A 15,750-nucleotide genomic window follows, 5' to 3' on the forward strand; every position below is an offset into this window, starting at 1 on the left:
GAGAAGAGAGCAACAGATATGGAGCCAGGGGCTGAGAGAACTCTTATGAAACCTCTTTGAGTAATCACATCAAGAATGTCCTTAGTAGCAAAACAGAAACTAGTTTGAATCCAAGATGATGTCTCCAGGTGATTTCAGTTGCTCTCAGTATGTGCAAGTAACTTGACAAGAACTTGTGACTTGCTGTCTTGTTAAATCAATGTCTCTTCCTATTGCATAGATTAAAAATCTTTTGCAATGTTTTTTGTTGGTTGGGAAGCCTGAAAGCAGAAGGCATGTGCAAGTGCTGTCATCATAGAGTATGATCGTGTTATTTGGTGTTAGTGATAAGTTTGTACATACGGAAGTTTGAATACGGTATTTAATAAAAGATATCCATAGTTTATTTTCATGAAAATCCATTAAAACATTTATTTTCCTGTTTTAAATTTGAGAATGTGTTCTAATACAATCATACAACCTCTTTTTTGTTTTTTTAAAAAGTTGTCTTGTGCCATGTGCAACTGGAGAACCCTGTCATTTATATCTGCAGGATAAATGGCTTTTTAACTTTCAATTTAAATAGGGCAAACAGGACTTCATTCTTTTGTTTAGGGGTTAAAAATACAAAAAAGATACAGTAACCACCATACTCTTCCTTACGCCATTCTTTTTTTTTTTTTTTTCCATTTGGAAGGTAGTCTACTAAGAATTAAAATATACTAATGAAAAATCTGAAGGCGCACTAGATGAAAACACACAATTTATCAAGAAGATTAGAGTATTAATTAGCCTAAAAATTGACTCTATTTCACTGGATACACCACAGAAGGGGAATTCTACTAAGAGACCCTGTTGCATTTTTTTTTTTTCCTCTGTATTTTCATTCATTACACAGTCAAATTTTCTGCAAGGAGACTTGGCACATGTTAACATACGGGCACAGCAGCCTCATCCTCACTACATTTTACATCATCTTACACAATGGAAGTATCATGACACGGAGCCCCATCTGCCTTAGAAAAAATGATATTTTCATCTAGCATTCTTGAAACACCATCTCTGAGAAATCACATCATTCACTGCACGCTCAAAATATAAAAACCAGAAAACACACTCGAGCCTTACAAATTCGACCATCAGTCCAGAGCCAAGCTCCTCTGTTCCTTTTAAATTAACTCGTGTAACTAAGTACGGCTTGGCTTGACCTGTAAGTAATGATGAACTGGCTCCATGATGTGTCAGTTATTAACTTGCTTGTCCTTTGCATCTTTAAGTCCATTGGGGGGAGGGGAGTACACTGTTTTCCCAACAGCATTCCGTTTCAAAATTAGTACAATCTATTGAAGATAGGGTCACATACTGGATGAACGGGGTCGCTGCCCTATGTCTCTAAACATAATCGAAATGATAGATGAAAATGTCTTTCCAGGAAAAAAAAATAGCCAACCCAAACCCCAGCAGGGGCAGCTCTCCCCCTGCAGATGCTAAACCCTGTCCAGTTCAAACGGAACAGATCTGCTAGTGCTTCTGTTCCTATAATCAATGACGGGCAATCAGTGGTGCTGTTTAGCTGATGGCCATTCATTTCCTACTCATCTATAAAGGCTGCTAAAGGTTGGATTCCAGCAACCTTTTGGGAAATACAATAAATATGGAAAGACGCTTTTGTGCCTGAAGCATTGTGGAAGCTACTGTCATTGTAGGAGCGGACAGCCTGAAGCGCCTAGCTTTAAGGAGCAAACTTAGGGTCAATTAGTTGATGCTAACGGTGAAATGGACAACATCACGGCACCAGAGCCAGCAGAATTTAAAATTCGTTTTGCAGTGCATGATTATCTGAGAAAGCGGAATGTGACTTTTTAACCCGGTCACAGTGCGAAACTCCTGCAGGTTTAAATATCCTAAAGGCAGCACTCGACGCACCACCCCATGCACATTCGGTACTTTTTCTACATGCCGTTTTTCATCCGTTAAGGTTCCCCCAGCGCAGGGGTAATCTTCCACACCCTGAGTTCACAGCCCGTCCTCTCCCCCACAGATGCAGCATTCGGGCGCCCTCCTGCCAAGTCCGGGACCCCCTCTCCAGCGCGGGTGCTGCTGCTGCTGCCCAGCCCCGCTCCCGCAAGACCGCAGGCTGCCCGCAGCCCGGCTCCGGCCAAGCTCTGACCGCAGATGCGATGCCGGTCACGGCAACGACGCCCTGAAAGCAGAGCCCCGTCTTTAAACCCCCTTGGGAACTGCTGGAGGGCTGCGCGGCTTCCCGAGGAAGACAGCACCAACCCCGCCTCGCTCACAGAAAACACCTTGCCGCCGCCCCGAGCTGCTCGCCGCTCGCCCGCCTGCGCCGGTACCGCGGGTCCGTACTCACTCGGGGCGCGGGGACTCTCCGTCGCTAGCGCTGCTCTCCCCAGCCGCCTGGCTGGCCGCTCGTCCCGACGTGCGCGGGGCCGGAGAGCCCCCGCCGCCCGGCTCCGCGCCGCCGCCGAGGCCGCGCCCACCCACCCTACGTGCGGCTCGGCAGCCGCGGCCCCCTCCCCGCACGCCCTGCTCGCCCCGGCCGCCTACGTGTGGCCCTGCATGCGGGGCTCCGAGGGGGCGGCCGCCGGCTGATCCCCCGCCCGCCGCGCTCGCTCAGGCGGAAATAGGGCTTCCCGCGGCCGCCGAGCCCCGCGGGCCGGCCCCGCTCCCCGCCGCCTGCTACCAACGCTGGGAGCGGGGCGGGGGGGGCGGGCAGCCGCCGGCCCGGCCCTCGGCAGCGGGGGGCACCGCGGGCGGGAGCCCTTCGCCGGGCACATCTGGCCGGGAGCGTGGCGGCGCGTCACGTCTACACGGCCGCGAAGCGCGGGCGCGCCGCGGCGCTACCGAGCGCCCCTTTCCCTCAGGAGACCCCGCCGCTCCCGGGCCTGCCGGGCTGCAGGCCGCCGAGCTCGCTGGGGGTGCTCCTGCGGGGACAGGGGCGGGGAACGACGAAGCCCCACCGGTGTCCCCAGCCTCCCCGGGGCTGTCGCACGGCGGCGCCTGCCAGGCCGAACCCGCCGGCCCGCTCCTTCCCGCTCAAACCCCCGCCTCCCCCGGGCTGCTCCCCGACTGCGCGCCGGGGCCGGCCGAGGGGTACGCCGGGCTGTGTGCTCCGCGGACGGAGCAGGAGGGACAGCGCCCCCCGGGGCAGGCGGAGCAAGCTCCTGTCACCGGCGAGGCCTCACCCCGCCACGGCGGTAACAGGGCCCGGGCCGCCGCAGGGAGGTCGGGGCGGCCCCCCCTTCCCTCACAGAGAAGCCCGAGCCGCGGCCCCGGCCACGGGGAGTGCGCATGCGCGGGGAGAACCCGCGCAGGCGCCCCGAAGCACTGAGGGGAGGCCGCGCATGCGCAGGGGGAGAGATGGCTGCTGCGAGGCGCGCTGGGTGGCGGCGGGACGAGCTGGGTGCTGGCGGGATGAGCTCGGTGCCGGGGCTGCAGGCGGACTGCGAGGAGCTGCTCGGTGCCTTCCAGAAGGCCGATACCGTCCGCTTCGAGCGCTTCGCCGAGCTGTGGCGGGAGCGCCGCTTCCACACCATCTTCTAGTGAGTGAGGAGCCGCCGCTGGGCTGCCCCCTCCGCGGCCTGCCCAGCCCCCGCCAGCTCCCCCCCCCCCCCGGTGGTCTGCCAGCCGCCCTCCGCGCCACCGGCTCCGGCCACCCTTTGGCGTCTCGCTGCGCCGAGCTCGGCGGCTGAGCCTGGCCTCGGGGAGTCTGTCTTCCCCCTCCCAAAGCCCACAGCTCCCCGCTGCTGAGCTTGCCCCTTGGTAGCGTGTGGGAGCCTTCATGGGGGGTGTTGGTGAGCCGTGTTTCCCTCCGGGTGGAGTTTTTGGGAAAGGTTTGCCTGGCTGGTGTCTAGGTAAATGGCAATGAAGCGTCGGTCCCCGTGTAATACTGAAAAACGGTTACTAGTTCAGTTTCTTTTGTATATTAGTAATGTGTGTGGTTTGAACACTGATGCTTCAGGGAGTTTGATGCAGTGTTCATTATATGCGATTAAAAATATGATTGAAGGATATTTAATTTTTCCTTTTACATCTAATTTAATACAAGAAATTACACACAGTGTTGTGTGAGAGCTTAAGGTCTGGCCATCTCTGAAAACTTCCCAAAACTTGATCCCTATGGTAATATGTTTTAAAATACCTAAAACTTTTTTCTGCATTATGGATTTTCTAAAGCCTGCACTTTCATAGTTACTTGCTTTTAACATGCTTTCTTTTTTGTTTACTTTAGTGGTAGAATAAGAGCTTTGGAAAGAAATAAGATCACAAAGAAGACTTTAGAACTGGCACAGCAGTACTTCTTACCCCCCTATGCTTTCCAGATTCGAGTTGGTGCTCTGTACCTTTTGTACGGGCTCTACAGTACGCAGGTTTGCCAACCAAAACAAAAGGTAATTGTTCTTGATGTTTTATTGTCAGGAGATACTAGACGTAGGATATGTGGTACACAGTCATCATAGATTGGTAGAGCGTTTTCTTTCACTTTCTTAAAAATATTTAGAACCAGATGGTCCCTTTGGAAAAAGTCACCGTTCAAACACCTTTGGATTTGAGAATTTACACAGTGGTGACTAAAATATTGCGTGTGCCTTCTAAATTGTAGCTGGATCTCAGAAATCTTGTCTGCGAGATAGGAAGCTCTTCTCTGTTCAAAAATGAAAAAGATGAGCTTTCAAAATGGGGACAGAAAATGTGCTCAGCTCTGCGCAGAACTCCATTACAGCCTTAGCTATTCCTTAGAATTTCAACATGATGAAGACTGGCTGCATTATTTCCAATTCCTGTTAACCAGAAGTGGAAATGGAATTCACAAATAGTTGAAAGGGCTAATGCCTGAATGACGTGTCTCCTTGCTGCTTCTGGGACAGGAGATCAGTATATAAAGGAGTTGAAAACTCAGTGCAGGAAGTGGTTTGAACTTAGAAACTGTGTGATGTATATTGTGTGCATATGTGCAATTGAGTTCAGATTCTTTAAATAAGAAACTAAAGTTGAAGTATTCTACAATGGTGCCATTATATCTCATATTTTAACTTCAAAGAAGTCAATCCATTTTATGGGGATGAATTTAGGGAATTTTAAAACCACTGCTGGAACTGTTAGAGAGCCCAGGAATTATCAAAGAAGCTAACTGAGGTAGGGAGAAAATGAAGCGGGCAGAGCACATGGGAGAGGAAGGAAAGCAAGGAGCAAGGATACTTTTATGAGCATTTCACTGGCAGCAAATCATGGTAGGAGTATTATTTCCTAATCGTCTAGTGAGCGAGAGTCTTCTAGGTGCGTATTGTTTCAGGTATCTTGGAATGTGAAGAGTTAACTTTGTCAGATGTCAAAGAGGGCTTGTGTTCTGTGTCACTGTTAAAGAAAGCAAGTGCAGTGAGAATATTTAGTACAACAGTATAATAAACTTCTCTGCATAAAATTTTGATAGTAGTAACAAATGTTATAGTAGGATCCTCTCTGTAGCTCTGTGCTTGTGTGACATGCCACACCCTAGGCATCCAGGTACTGTGCATAGTATAACATGATCACAGTCATCAGCTGAATTCATTTTTATTTGTTGAAATATGCAGGTCGATATGACAATATAGAGCTGTTTTGTTGCAGATCAGAATTGCGCTCAAGGATTGGCCTGACATCCAAAGATTTCAACAAGATCTGATAGACTCCCAGCATTATGATGCAGCATACATCTTTAGGACACTGCGACTTGACAGAGCATTCCATTTCACAGCAATGCCAAAGCTAGTGAGTTATTACATATATATCTTACCTTTTAATAAAATATCTTCAGCTTTCAATGACTGACAGTTCAGCAGCACTCACATATTTAGTCTAGCTTTGAGGCTGTGTTGAAACATAGTAAATCTTGCTCTGTAGCTAAGTATGGGACATAAAGCTTAGAGGATGTTTGAATGTACCAAGCTTCTCACCTGAAAATATTTTTCCAGTAACTAATGTTCTAATTAGGTTTGAGATGTGTTATAATTTCTAGAAATGTCAAACTCTTGAATCCGGATGCTGGATTAAATTCTTGACTAGGGAATAATTTTTTGGAAAGGGCTGACTCAGCACTTGAAAGTAAAGCTGCATGGTGTTGTCGATGAAATGGTTTTATGCCTTTCAGCATCTCTTGATGGTTGGATATGCAGTAAGAATTTTCAAGAGGAGGTGCCATTTTAAGTTTGCTTTTAAGTTACAAAGCATTGTCTCTTGTTTTAGCTAAACTACCGAACTAAGATGGTGATGCAGGAAAACGAATTTAAAGAAGAATTTAAGGACCCAAGTAACCGAGTAAACAGCCTCATCACTAATGATGTATTGGAGGTACAGTACCTTTTAAACTACAAATTAATCACTGCTTTTTTTGTTGTAGTTTTGTTTTTCTTCTGCTGCTGTTCAAGGGCTATAACTTATCTAATTAGCACAGTCTTGTCCTTTGTAAGTCCTCTTATGGAATCCAGCCAAGGGTAATAATCTGTGCCAGCCACTTTACCCAACACTCAGAAACACAGCTTTTATTTTGGAAAAATTGTGGTACCGTTTTCAGTACTTGCAATATGCTCTAAGGTTTTGTGGGTTTGCTTCAGTAAGATGTAAAAGGGGAATGGTATAAATGGTTAATTGTCACTTAGAAATGGAAAATGTTGGTTGAGGGGAAGCATGTTTTAATGTGTCTGCAGATTGCAGCTGAAAGCTTGATACTTGTGGTAATATTGAATTTACTTATCTGCAAGTTTATAGCCTTCTCTAACCTTTATTTCTTATTTTAAAACTTGCTTTTGTTTATAATACATTTTATAAAAACTGGAGTAATTCAAGATGGGTATAGTTTCTTATATTGCTCATTATGACTCCGTAATAGATCTTTGTTTAGGGGTTTTTCCAGTTGCTGCTAGCAAATACATATCATCAGTGAGGTTGACTACAGTGGTACAAAAATCAGAAATCTGTGAAATGGCAGGATGAGAAGACCTGTTTCCTCAAAAGGAAGAAATAAAATGCTTTCTCTAAAGAGATGAAAATAGACCACCATATCAGAATGAGACCTCTATGAACACTGATCCTTAGTGTTGCTGAGACTTCCTTTTTAGTTTAAATAATGCAAGATACTCCTTCTTGTTTTGCTTTTTTGGTGGACTGATGGGACAGTGCTAGGTAGCAGTATTGCTAGGCTCCCTAAAACTGAGCTGAGCTAAACAGAATCTGTTTCTAACACTCCTGCTAGTTCCATGGTCTCCTTGGAATGCTTTGTGTAACCCTGTTTTTGTTCTTTGAGGACCAATATTGCTTTACTGCTGGTATTTTATTTTTTTTCTTTCCTGAAAAGAGTATTTTTTTATTTTAGGAACTGATGAATATTCATGACCACTACCAGAAAATGAAGTGTGTCATTTCAACTGACAAATCCCAGCCAGACAAGGCACTGAGCTTGATAAAAGATGAATTTGTAGATACTCTTAAAGACATAACTTTGGAACATCAGGAATGGCAGCAGAACAGAATGGTAGGTAATATTAACCATTGTGCTCTGATAACTTAACAGACTGTGTGAATGTGTAAGAACTGTCTGTCTTAGTGTAATTACCCTGAACATACGTTGTAAATCTCAGATGTGAGTAGAACTGTAACACTGAAGACATGGAATGAGTAAGACCCTAGGCAGAGTTATGCTATGGGGGGAAGGGTCTGGAGTTGTATGTGGTACTGCCTCAGTAATAACATAAATGATTGCTGAGGGGTAAGCCCTGGAAGGTGTGACTTTTGGTCAGTATTAGAATGACCATACGAAATAACTCTGTAACACTTATTCTTGAATCAAGGAAAGGCCGTAGTGTAAGGCGAAGAAAATGGTCATATGTGTAAATAATTGTTTCATTTTTCACAATTCTTGGATGTTAGCTGCCTTGTATATGCCAGAGATTTAAAAGATTCCCTTTTTTTGTTTTAGAAATTATTCTTAAATGCTAAAGAAACTGATGAAATATCAAACAAAAAGGAAGAAAGGACTTTGCTAGAATCAGAGGTAAGAAAAATGAACTAGTTGGCTACATTGTGCAGGCCAAATCTATTATTTTTTGGCTTCAGATCACAGGCTAAGCGGTGTATGTCAAGTCTTGATAGTGTCCAAGTAGGTTCCAGGAATAGCTAGTGGGGCTGGTTGTTTTTTCATTGATTGGTTGGTTTTGTTTTTGTTTTTAAATTGTATTGTTTTCTGTTAAGCTGTGAACATTCACTGCTGTGATAGCTCTTGGATGCTTGTAATAAAGTCTCTTTTGGGTAAGGAAGGGGAAGACCCTGTATGTCCTTGGCCAGACTCCTGTATGGCTCCTGGAGTTTCAACTAAATGCAATGTCCATTTTTTATGCTACAAAATTATTTAATGTGGTACTTACCTGCTTATTTCAACTTTGAATTTGAGCAAGATGTGACGTTTCAGATTTGATTTTCTTCTCCTGGGCTTCGTAACAGTGAAGGCAACCAAAATTATGGTCTACCTTTTTAATGAAATTTGAACTTTTTTTTAAGTAACAGTTCAATGGCATTCTAATTATATCAGTCTAATTCTGATTATAGAATTACAGCTGTAGGGAGATATTGCTCACATGATTATCTGATGTGCTATTTCAATACTGCTATACTAGAATATGAAAACTTTTTCTGACCAATTTCTTTGATTCTTTGCAGGGTTCTGAAAGAGCAAATGCATTGGCTAGAATCAAATACAAGTCTTACTCTGCAGTTGCTGAGGTAGGTGTAAAATTAGATGATAGGGTTGTATTTATTTTTAAAGAACAGTTTTAAGTACCACTTTAAACGTTGGGTCAGGAGGGAATGAGTTAAAATGGCATGCTAATTTAACCTTTGAACGTTCTAATTTTCTTAATGCATTGGGGAAACCTGAAGCTCTTATTATTCTTGTTAGATTGTGGGAACAGTGCAGGTATGATCTATGTTTGGGGGATTCTCATTTACAAGGTATCTTTTCACATCTATGCTCCGCTTAAGTAGATGGAATAAAAATACTTGCAAATTTAATTGTTCAAATTCCTTGAAGCTTAGGTATTGGAATCTCTGAAGAGGTTTGTGAATATGAATTTGAGGGGTTTAAAGTCAGTTGGAAGTCCTTGGAAACATTGTTTCAGTAACTTGCTACTTTAACAATATTGTTGATTCGTCTTTTTCAGAGCAGGCCTATGAGAAACATCACAACTTTCATTGTTTATTAAAATATCTTATTGAAAATTGCATTATTAAATGAAGTGGAGCTCTGGAAAGCATAACAGTCCAGACTTGTGACTATGTGGTGATAATGTTTTCTAGGCACCTAAGCAAAATATGACAATAAGGAGGCTTTATGGTGCAGCTGGTTTTGGACCTGTTCTGTTTGCTTGCACACAGTGGTGTGCAATATGATGTAGGTTGGTACCAACAGAGAATGGTTTGAAAATAAATGGTATTTCATTACCTAAATTTTAAGTGATTCCCATTAAGGCACATTGTCCTGTTAAACCTGAAGAACAGTAACTAGTGGGAATCCTCCCTCCCTCTCTTCCCATCCCTTTTCTACCCTGACATAGAAGTTGATGCTTTGGTCCTTGCTGAATTGTGAAGTACTGGGTGACATACAGTACTGTCTGGCTACAGACGTACAGCTTTTTTGTATCATCCATGTATATGTTTGGGTTCTAGGCTTCCAAATCCAGAAGACATCGTCAAGTAAAATTAGAATCTTCTGAATCAGGATCGAATTATGGGAAATCTCCAAGCCGAAGTAAAAAAAACAGCAGGCAACCACAGCCAGCAAGGAAAAGAGGTGCTTTGGAAGTTAAAGGTATTTCTCCATTGCATTTTCGAACCTGGAGAGATTACTTTGCTAGCTGAGATAGCTGGTTTAAATTTTATTGTTGATCAGTGGAGGTAGAAGATTAAAGAAGTGTTCTGTGATGCCGGTATCATAATTGAACCTTTTTGTCTGTTTTCCACAGTCTGGTGAGGTAGAAAGGCAACATGAGTGCATGCGGTTTATTGTTAGTCTGAAGTCTCGTATGTAGCCCTGCTAATTTTTCTCTGGAAAGGCCTGACCTTGGAAAAGCATGCCCTGTGTGGCAGTGTCTTAATTTTTCCAATTGCCATATAACAGACATACCGGAGAGTAACATACGTGTCTGTTTCTTCTCTGACAGGTGGCTTCTACTTTTGAAGCTATCTTTTTGATGAAAATCAGCTTATCTGATGACTTTGATCATTCACATTATTTTCATGAAATCCAGAGTAAACCTTGCCTGTTTCTATTCTGTCCCTGAGCTCTTGAAGGAATATCTTCTAATATTTCTGAAGAGAAAACGATACTGATGTCTTAATGACAATGATTACTTTGTAAGACTAGTACCTGCACTGTCACATCAGTCATTCTTCCATCTGATACTTGTTATTTATTTTGTTCTTTTGTTATGAAACTTTCAGTATTTCCATGTGAATACAAATCTGTTGTCAATAGCTCATGTAATTTCAAAACTCTTTTCAAATGGTTTCCTTAATCTCAGAATTGCTATTATTACATTACAACAGTTGAGATTTGTTTAGTTTATAGCTAGACTTAACTTCTTTCTTCACAGCAGGGTTTTTTGATACACCTGTGACTTGGGTTTTGTGGTTCTGTTGTGTAATTCTATTTTCTCCTGAGCATTATAATTTAGGAATAAAAACAATTTCAAGGAGCAAACTTTTTTAAAACAGGTACAGAGTACTTTTGTCCAGTCTTTGGACCTTTTTTCTTACTTTGAAATGCATCCTGGAAGGAAATACCTTTAACTGTACTCGATATCCTTCTGGTTTATCTATGCTGATATAATAAGCATTGGTATGTCCCTGTATGTGCTCTTGCTTAATGTAGTCAGCAAGACTTCAAACTTTTAACAAGAAATATTATGAAATATTAAATGCAAATGCCTGCAGTCTCCCTTTGAATGCTGTGGAGAGGATAGAGTTTTGTTCGTGTCAGGAATGGTTGCCTACAGAGCAAAAATGCCTATGGAGATAATAAGAACAAACAGAATGTAATGGAGTAAGTGATGATATGGTAAATGTTTTTAAAAGTAAGAAAATTGGACTGGGGACTCCTTTCTGCCTCAGATGAGAAGTTTTTTCAAAAAAATTGACTTACCAGATCCCAAGCTGCTAATACCTTTTTCATTTCTTTTATTTCTGAAGTTTGTTGATAGTATGATGCTGAGACCAACAACTTAAAGGATTAGCTATTTATATGGATTCTTCTTGTATGGTGTCATCATTTATGTTAATATATTCTGAAAGAGATCGAGTCTCAGAACCTGAGGACCGACTCATTTCAGTGTGAGATGAGACCTGGTGTGAGTACTTTGCTAGATCTAAAGAGGAGGTGAGGAAGAGAGGGAAGTCAGCTATTGCTTTCTGTCTCTCTGTCGGAGAGATCCTATCTGGTGTTGCTGATCTTTCGCATATATGGACCAGTGATCAATTTAGTTATTTTACTATCATAGCATTTATGTCATCTGGATTGGTGCGGTTTTACTTTCTAGGTATTTGCACATCCCTGCTTATGCATCTTTTTTTTCTCTTCCAATACTTTCTTTAGATCTCTGTCTCCCAGTTCTGAAAGCATGGGAAATTACTTTTCTTAAGGAAATCATCTTTCTGATATCCAACTTTTAAACGGATAGAAGTTGTTCTGTTTTAAGTTTTTCATTTACTTATTTTTTATTAAAGGTTAAATGAAATTGAACGGCAAAATAATTTTGAATTTATTTTGAAGACAAGAATTTAATTTCAGAGTTTCAGACTCTTTTCTGACTTGTTCAATTTACGTTAGGAAAAAAAGCTACTGAGAAATTCATCCCTCTTCAGTGGTGAGCATTAGGAAATGTCTTTGCTTCCTTTTAAAACAGTAGATGAAGTGTTGAAGAGAAATAAGGGCATTTTGAATTATCTCGGGACTGATTTGGTGATTGATATGCTTTAAACTTGTAGTGTTAATTACTTGTTATTGAAGGTTTCTTTAGTGAGCCATATGAAGGTATGTGAAACGTAGGTGTTTCTTCTCTACAGCCTTTGACAAGCAAGTCTAGAGAGCAGCAAGTGAACAGTCTTTTAACTGCTGAACCTGAGATGTAGAAGAAAAAAGAAAGCAGCTGATGGTTTTTCCTAAAAATCTATTTGCAGGTGAAACAGAAGTGGCAAAGGAAACTGTTACTCGGCATATTGGGATGCCTATAATCACAGAAGAGAACTCAGATGAGGAAGGTACAATGAAATTTTAACAAACTAGTTACTTGTTTTTTAATAGTTCTCTACTGTGCTGTACTTCTCTGAAACTAAAGCTGGTATTTTGGCTCAGGTGTTGCTGCCTTGCAAAAGCTAGATTAGTTTATAGCGTGTAAATTGTTGCATGAGAATTGAAGCTTTGATTTGAGACTTTGTTACAAGCACACATGTGGTGGCAAAATCCTGAGAGTCATGTTTTTCTACATTGATTTCATTATAGTGTTCAGAGTTAAAACTGGTCCAGTTAAAAGGAGACTTACTCTTCTGTAATACAGATCTATCTTGAAGAGTTCCAAGTGTAGGGAAAAGTGATGGTTTTGGTCATTCTCTCACTTAGAGGAGACCTGTTCCAGTAGCTCTGGAAACTTAGGTAACCTGTGCTCGAGGTCAGAACAGCCCTTGCTGCCTTCATTTTTGTGGAAGTGAAAGGACATAGAAGTTTCCTCTCTAGCCTTAATTTCAGCTGGGCAGTGCTTCAAGGATTAAGTTCCTGTATGTACAGTAATGGTGTCCTCTGCAGTATTAGAAGTTGTCTGATACAGCTGGAGTAGGATTCTGGGAGCTGCAGCAGAAGAGTGGATGACTTTGCTATCACTCTTGCTACTGGAAATAATACAATTTTTTAGTTGGAAGCAATGGCAAAGCAGGTTTCTCAAAGCTGATGCTGGAGTTGCTCTACAGACGCACCAAATGCAAGTAGTACAGATTGAGATGTTAGATGATATTGAAGTGCTGTGCAACTCAGAAGCTTCAGGGTCTGTTCTCTGTATTGCTTGAGGAGAACATAAACACTGTGGAACAGACGCTGTACAAAGAAAATTGCATCCTCTTTATCTGGAGGTGCCTTATCTAGCTGTGCTCTGGGAAGAGCCCAGGGTACTGCTTTGCTGCCATGTCTCAAACACAGGTGGCATTCCTGGGAAGAGGACCTGGCCAGCTAAAGGCGCAGTTTCCACTGGCAGTTCTAGCTAGTCTCAGACTGGTGGGTCTTGCTTACGGAGTGGAAAGCAGACTTGGTAGACCAGAGGTAATGGTTCTTAACCTAAAAAGAGTAGGATTTAATTAGGTTGCTTAAAGGGGGAGCAAAGGGTTGAGTACAACTTCTGGAAAGCTTTAATGACATAGATGAGTGTGAGGAGTATATTTTTTGGAGTTAATTTACTACACAAAATTGTATGTAATGGAAGGGTATTTCATACAAGGAAGCATAATAACTATTAAAATACATTTGTAGTGAGGTAGCACATTTATATTTGCTTTTTTTAAAAGTAAAATAGCATCTTGTAGTACCAAAATGAGATTATGTTTTCTGATCACCTTAGTTGTAGACAGTGTGAATTCGTTCAATTTTAAATGGTCAGATTGAAGGCACAGTGGTGCATTTAATACTGTACTTTATTTACTTCAAGTTCTGGTGGACAAAAAGTTGCTTTCTAAATCAGGATCATTCTCCATTTCTCAGAATTTGCCAGCAAATTCTGAAGCATTAAAAATACCCACAAGCGCTCTCTTCAGGTATTTTGTGCTTAATTTTGTGAGTATTCCATTTGTCAGATTCACAGTGAAATCTTAAAGTGCTCACAATGAGCAGAAAGCTCTCAAGTGTGATTAAGTTTTGAAGTACAGTATTTTGTTCAACAATAAAATTTTAATTGATGTATTGAATGATAGTGTGCTGTAGAATCTAGAAAGGTATTTTTTCATATTTAAAACCATGGGGAAAGGGATTGTGAGGGGATCTCAAGAGCTCATCTAATTTATTTCCTTTGCTGGGCAAAATTAATGTGACTTTAATCATTCCCATAAGGGAAGATAGATTGAAAAGCTTGTCAGAAAAATCTCTTTATTTCCTTTCAGAAGTATCTCTCCCCAGGAAGAAAAGAAGATGTTAGAGGATCCAGTTGGAGAAGCACTAATGTTAAGTTAATGACAAAATACAAATATCAGAGGTAACACAAAGGACTTATTTTGATGCCTTTGAACCTACAAGGAGTGGTGAGTGGGAGTGAAACTACAGGTGGTGCTGGAATACTGGTAGTGACTGGTATACCTTAGCTGTCTTATGGTACAGCACCTGGTGAATGCTTCTTGTCGGAGACAAAGTTGCTGTGTCTTGTTTGAGATGGAAAGAGAAGATTTGTTGCTTCTTGTATTTAGCTTATACAATGTGAGTTATCACTTGGAACTCATGTCAATCTGCAATGATGGTTTTAGCTGAGAGTTTTAAAAGAACAGCTCACAAAATATTTGCCCATATGAGACATGTTTATGATCTTTATCACTGAACATAAAACTAAGGTTACTGACTGTTGAAAATGAGTACAATAAATTGTTTTTCACAGTTTACTCGCTCCATTTCATAGTGTGTAACTTCATCAGTGTTTATCATGGTTTGATCCCACAGGTGTGGGAAACGAACTTCGCGAGAAGCAGTTTATCATATTCTGTCTCCAGCAGATCTGGAATAATTGTATATTCAAATGAAGAAATGTAAAGTGCATTTATTAATTCTGCAGATGACCTTCAGCTGTATGAGGGCAGGACAGGAATTCAAAATTATAATTGGAGAGGAGTGGAAGAAGTGGGTGTGGGGATAAATGAAGTTCAGTACTGAGAACAGGTACAGAATGGGGAGATGATTGCTAGGCAACAGTACTGCAGAAAAAGCAAACGGATTGAGAATCATAAGCTGGAGCGTTTTCTGTAAACAATAACAAGCACTAGAATTCATGTCATTCAGCCCTAAAAGGCCATAGCCTTAAACACCCCATTTGACACAAAAATTCGAGAAGAATATGAATAGTTATTCTCCTTAGTATTTTCTCCAGTGGATCATAGCAGTACTATCAAGAAAAGCCAAAGGAGTTGAGCTGTCCTCTCCTACAAGAAGAAATATAAAATATTAATTTGCAAGATTCTAAATATAGAAGGGACCTAAACTGAGTGAATTAGTTTAGTAGTATGACTCAAAAAAAGGCCAAAGGAATTGAAGTACCCTTTCCTAGAAGAAAAAACACTAAGTGGAAATATAAATGATTTGACTATAAAAGGGGCCTGTATTAAATACACTGGTTGATAAGGAGGAACGGGCCTAAATGACAAGCAGGTTGGACACTGGAAAAACTAATAATTAAGCACCAGTGTTGCACTCAACCTTCTTAATGGGAAAAGAGGAAACACTTTATAATAAAGCCAAAACTTTATAGTAAACTGAACAATCGAATATTCAGTTGAATAATCAAAATTTTACAGTCTAATCCAAAAGTCATTATTAGTCCAAATCTACTTATTATAGAAAAAGAATACTTCTATACAGAAAAAAACCCAACTCTGTAGTGGTAATAATATAGTTAAATTTAATCATACATGCATTTAGTTTCTACCCCTTTTTCCTGGTTTAATGTTCACTTCTCCACTGTATTTCTGGTCCCAAGGTTGCTGGGCTTA

General features: G+C 41.6%; 1 protein-coding gene across 1 annotated transcript; it reads left to right on the forward strand.

Moving 5' to 3' along the window:
• Positions 1 to 3,335: 3,335 nt before the first annotated feature.
• On the forward strand, positions 3,336 to 14,649 carry SNAPC1 (small nuclear RNA activating complex polypeptide 1). The gene is made up of 10 exons (XM_074909324.1): positions 3,336 to 3,542; positions 4,232 to 4,391; positions 5,608 to 5,748; positions 6,223 to 6,327; positions 7,349 to 7,507; positions 7,952 to 8,026; positions 8,689 to 8,751; positions 9,694 to 9,835; positions 12,202 to 12,282; positions 14,161 to 14,649. Exons 1-10 carry the CDS (start codon positions 3,361 to 3,363, stop codon positions 14,193 to 14,195), a joined length of 1,143 nt encoding a protein of 380 aa, XP_074765425.1. The 5' UTR covers positions 3,336 to 3,360; the 3' UTR covers positions 14,196 to 14,649.
• Positions 14,650 to 15,750: the final 1,101 nt, after the last annotated feature.

The sequence above is a fragment of the Athene noctua genome, chromosome 6 (genome assembly GCF_965140245.1).
Source record: "Athene noctua chromosome 6, bAthNoc1.hap1.1, whole genome shotgun sequence".
Classification (NCBI taxonomy): domain Eukaryota; kingdom Metazoa; phylum Chordata; class Aves; order Strigiformes; family Strigidae; genus Athene; species Athene noctua.

Excerpts from the sequence above, each read along its gene's own strand:
- SNAPC1 (XM_074909324.1), top strand. The coding sequence starts at position 3,361 with ATGGCTGCTGCGAGGCGCGCTGGGTGGCGGCGGGACGAGCTGGGTGCT. Across the intron at positions 3,543-4,231 it reads CGCTTCCACACCATCTTCTA|TGGTAGAATAAGAGCTTTGG; the intron begins GTGAGTGAGGAG and ends TGTTTACTTTAG. Across the intron at positions 4,392-5,607 it reads TTTGCCAACCAAAACAAAAG|ATCAGAATTGCGCTCAAGGA; the intron begins GTAATTGTTCTT and ends GTTTTGTTGCAG.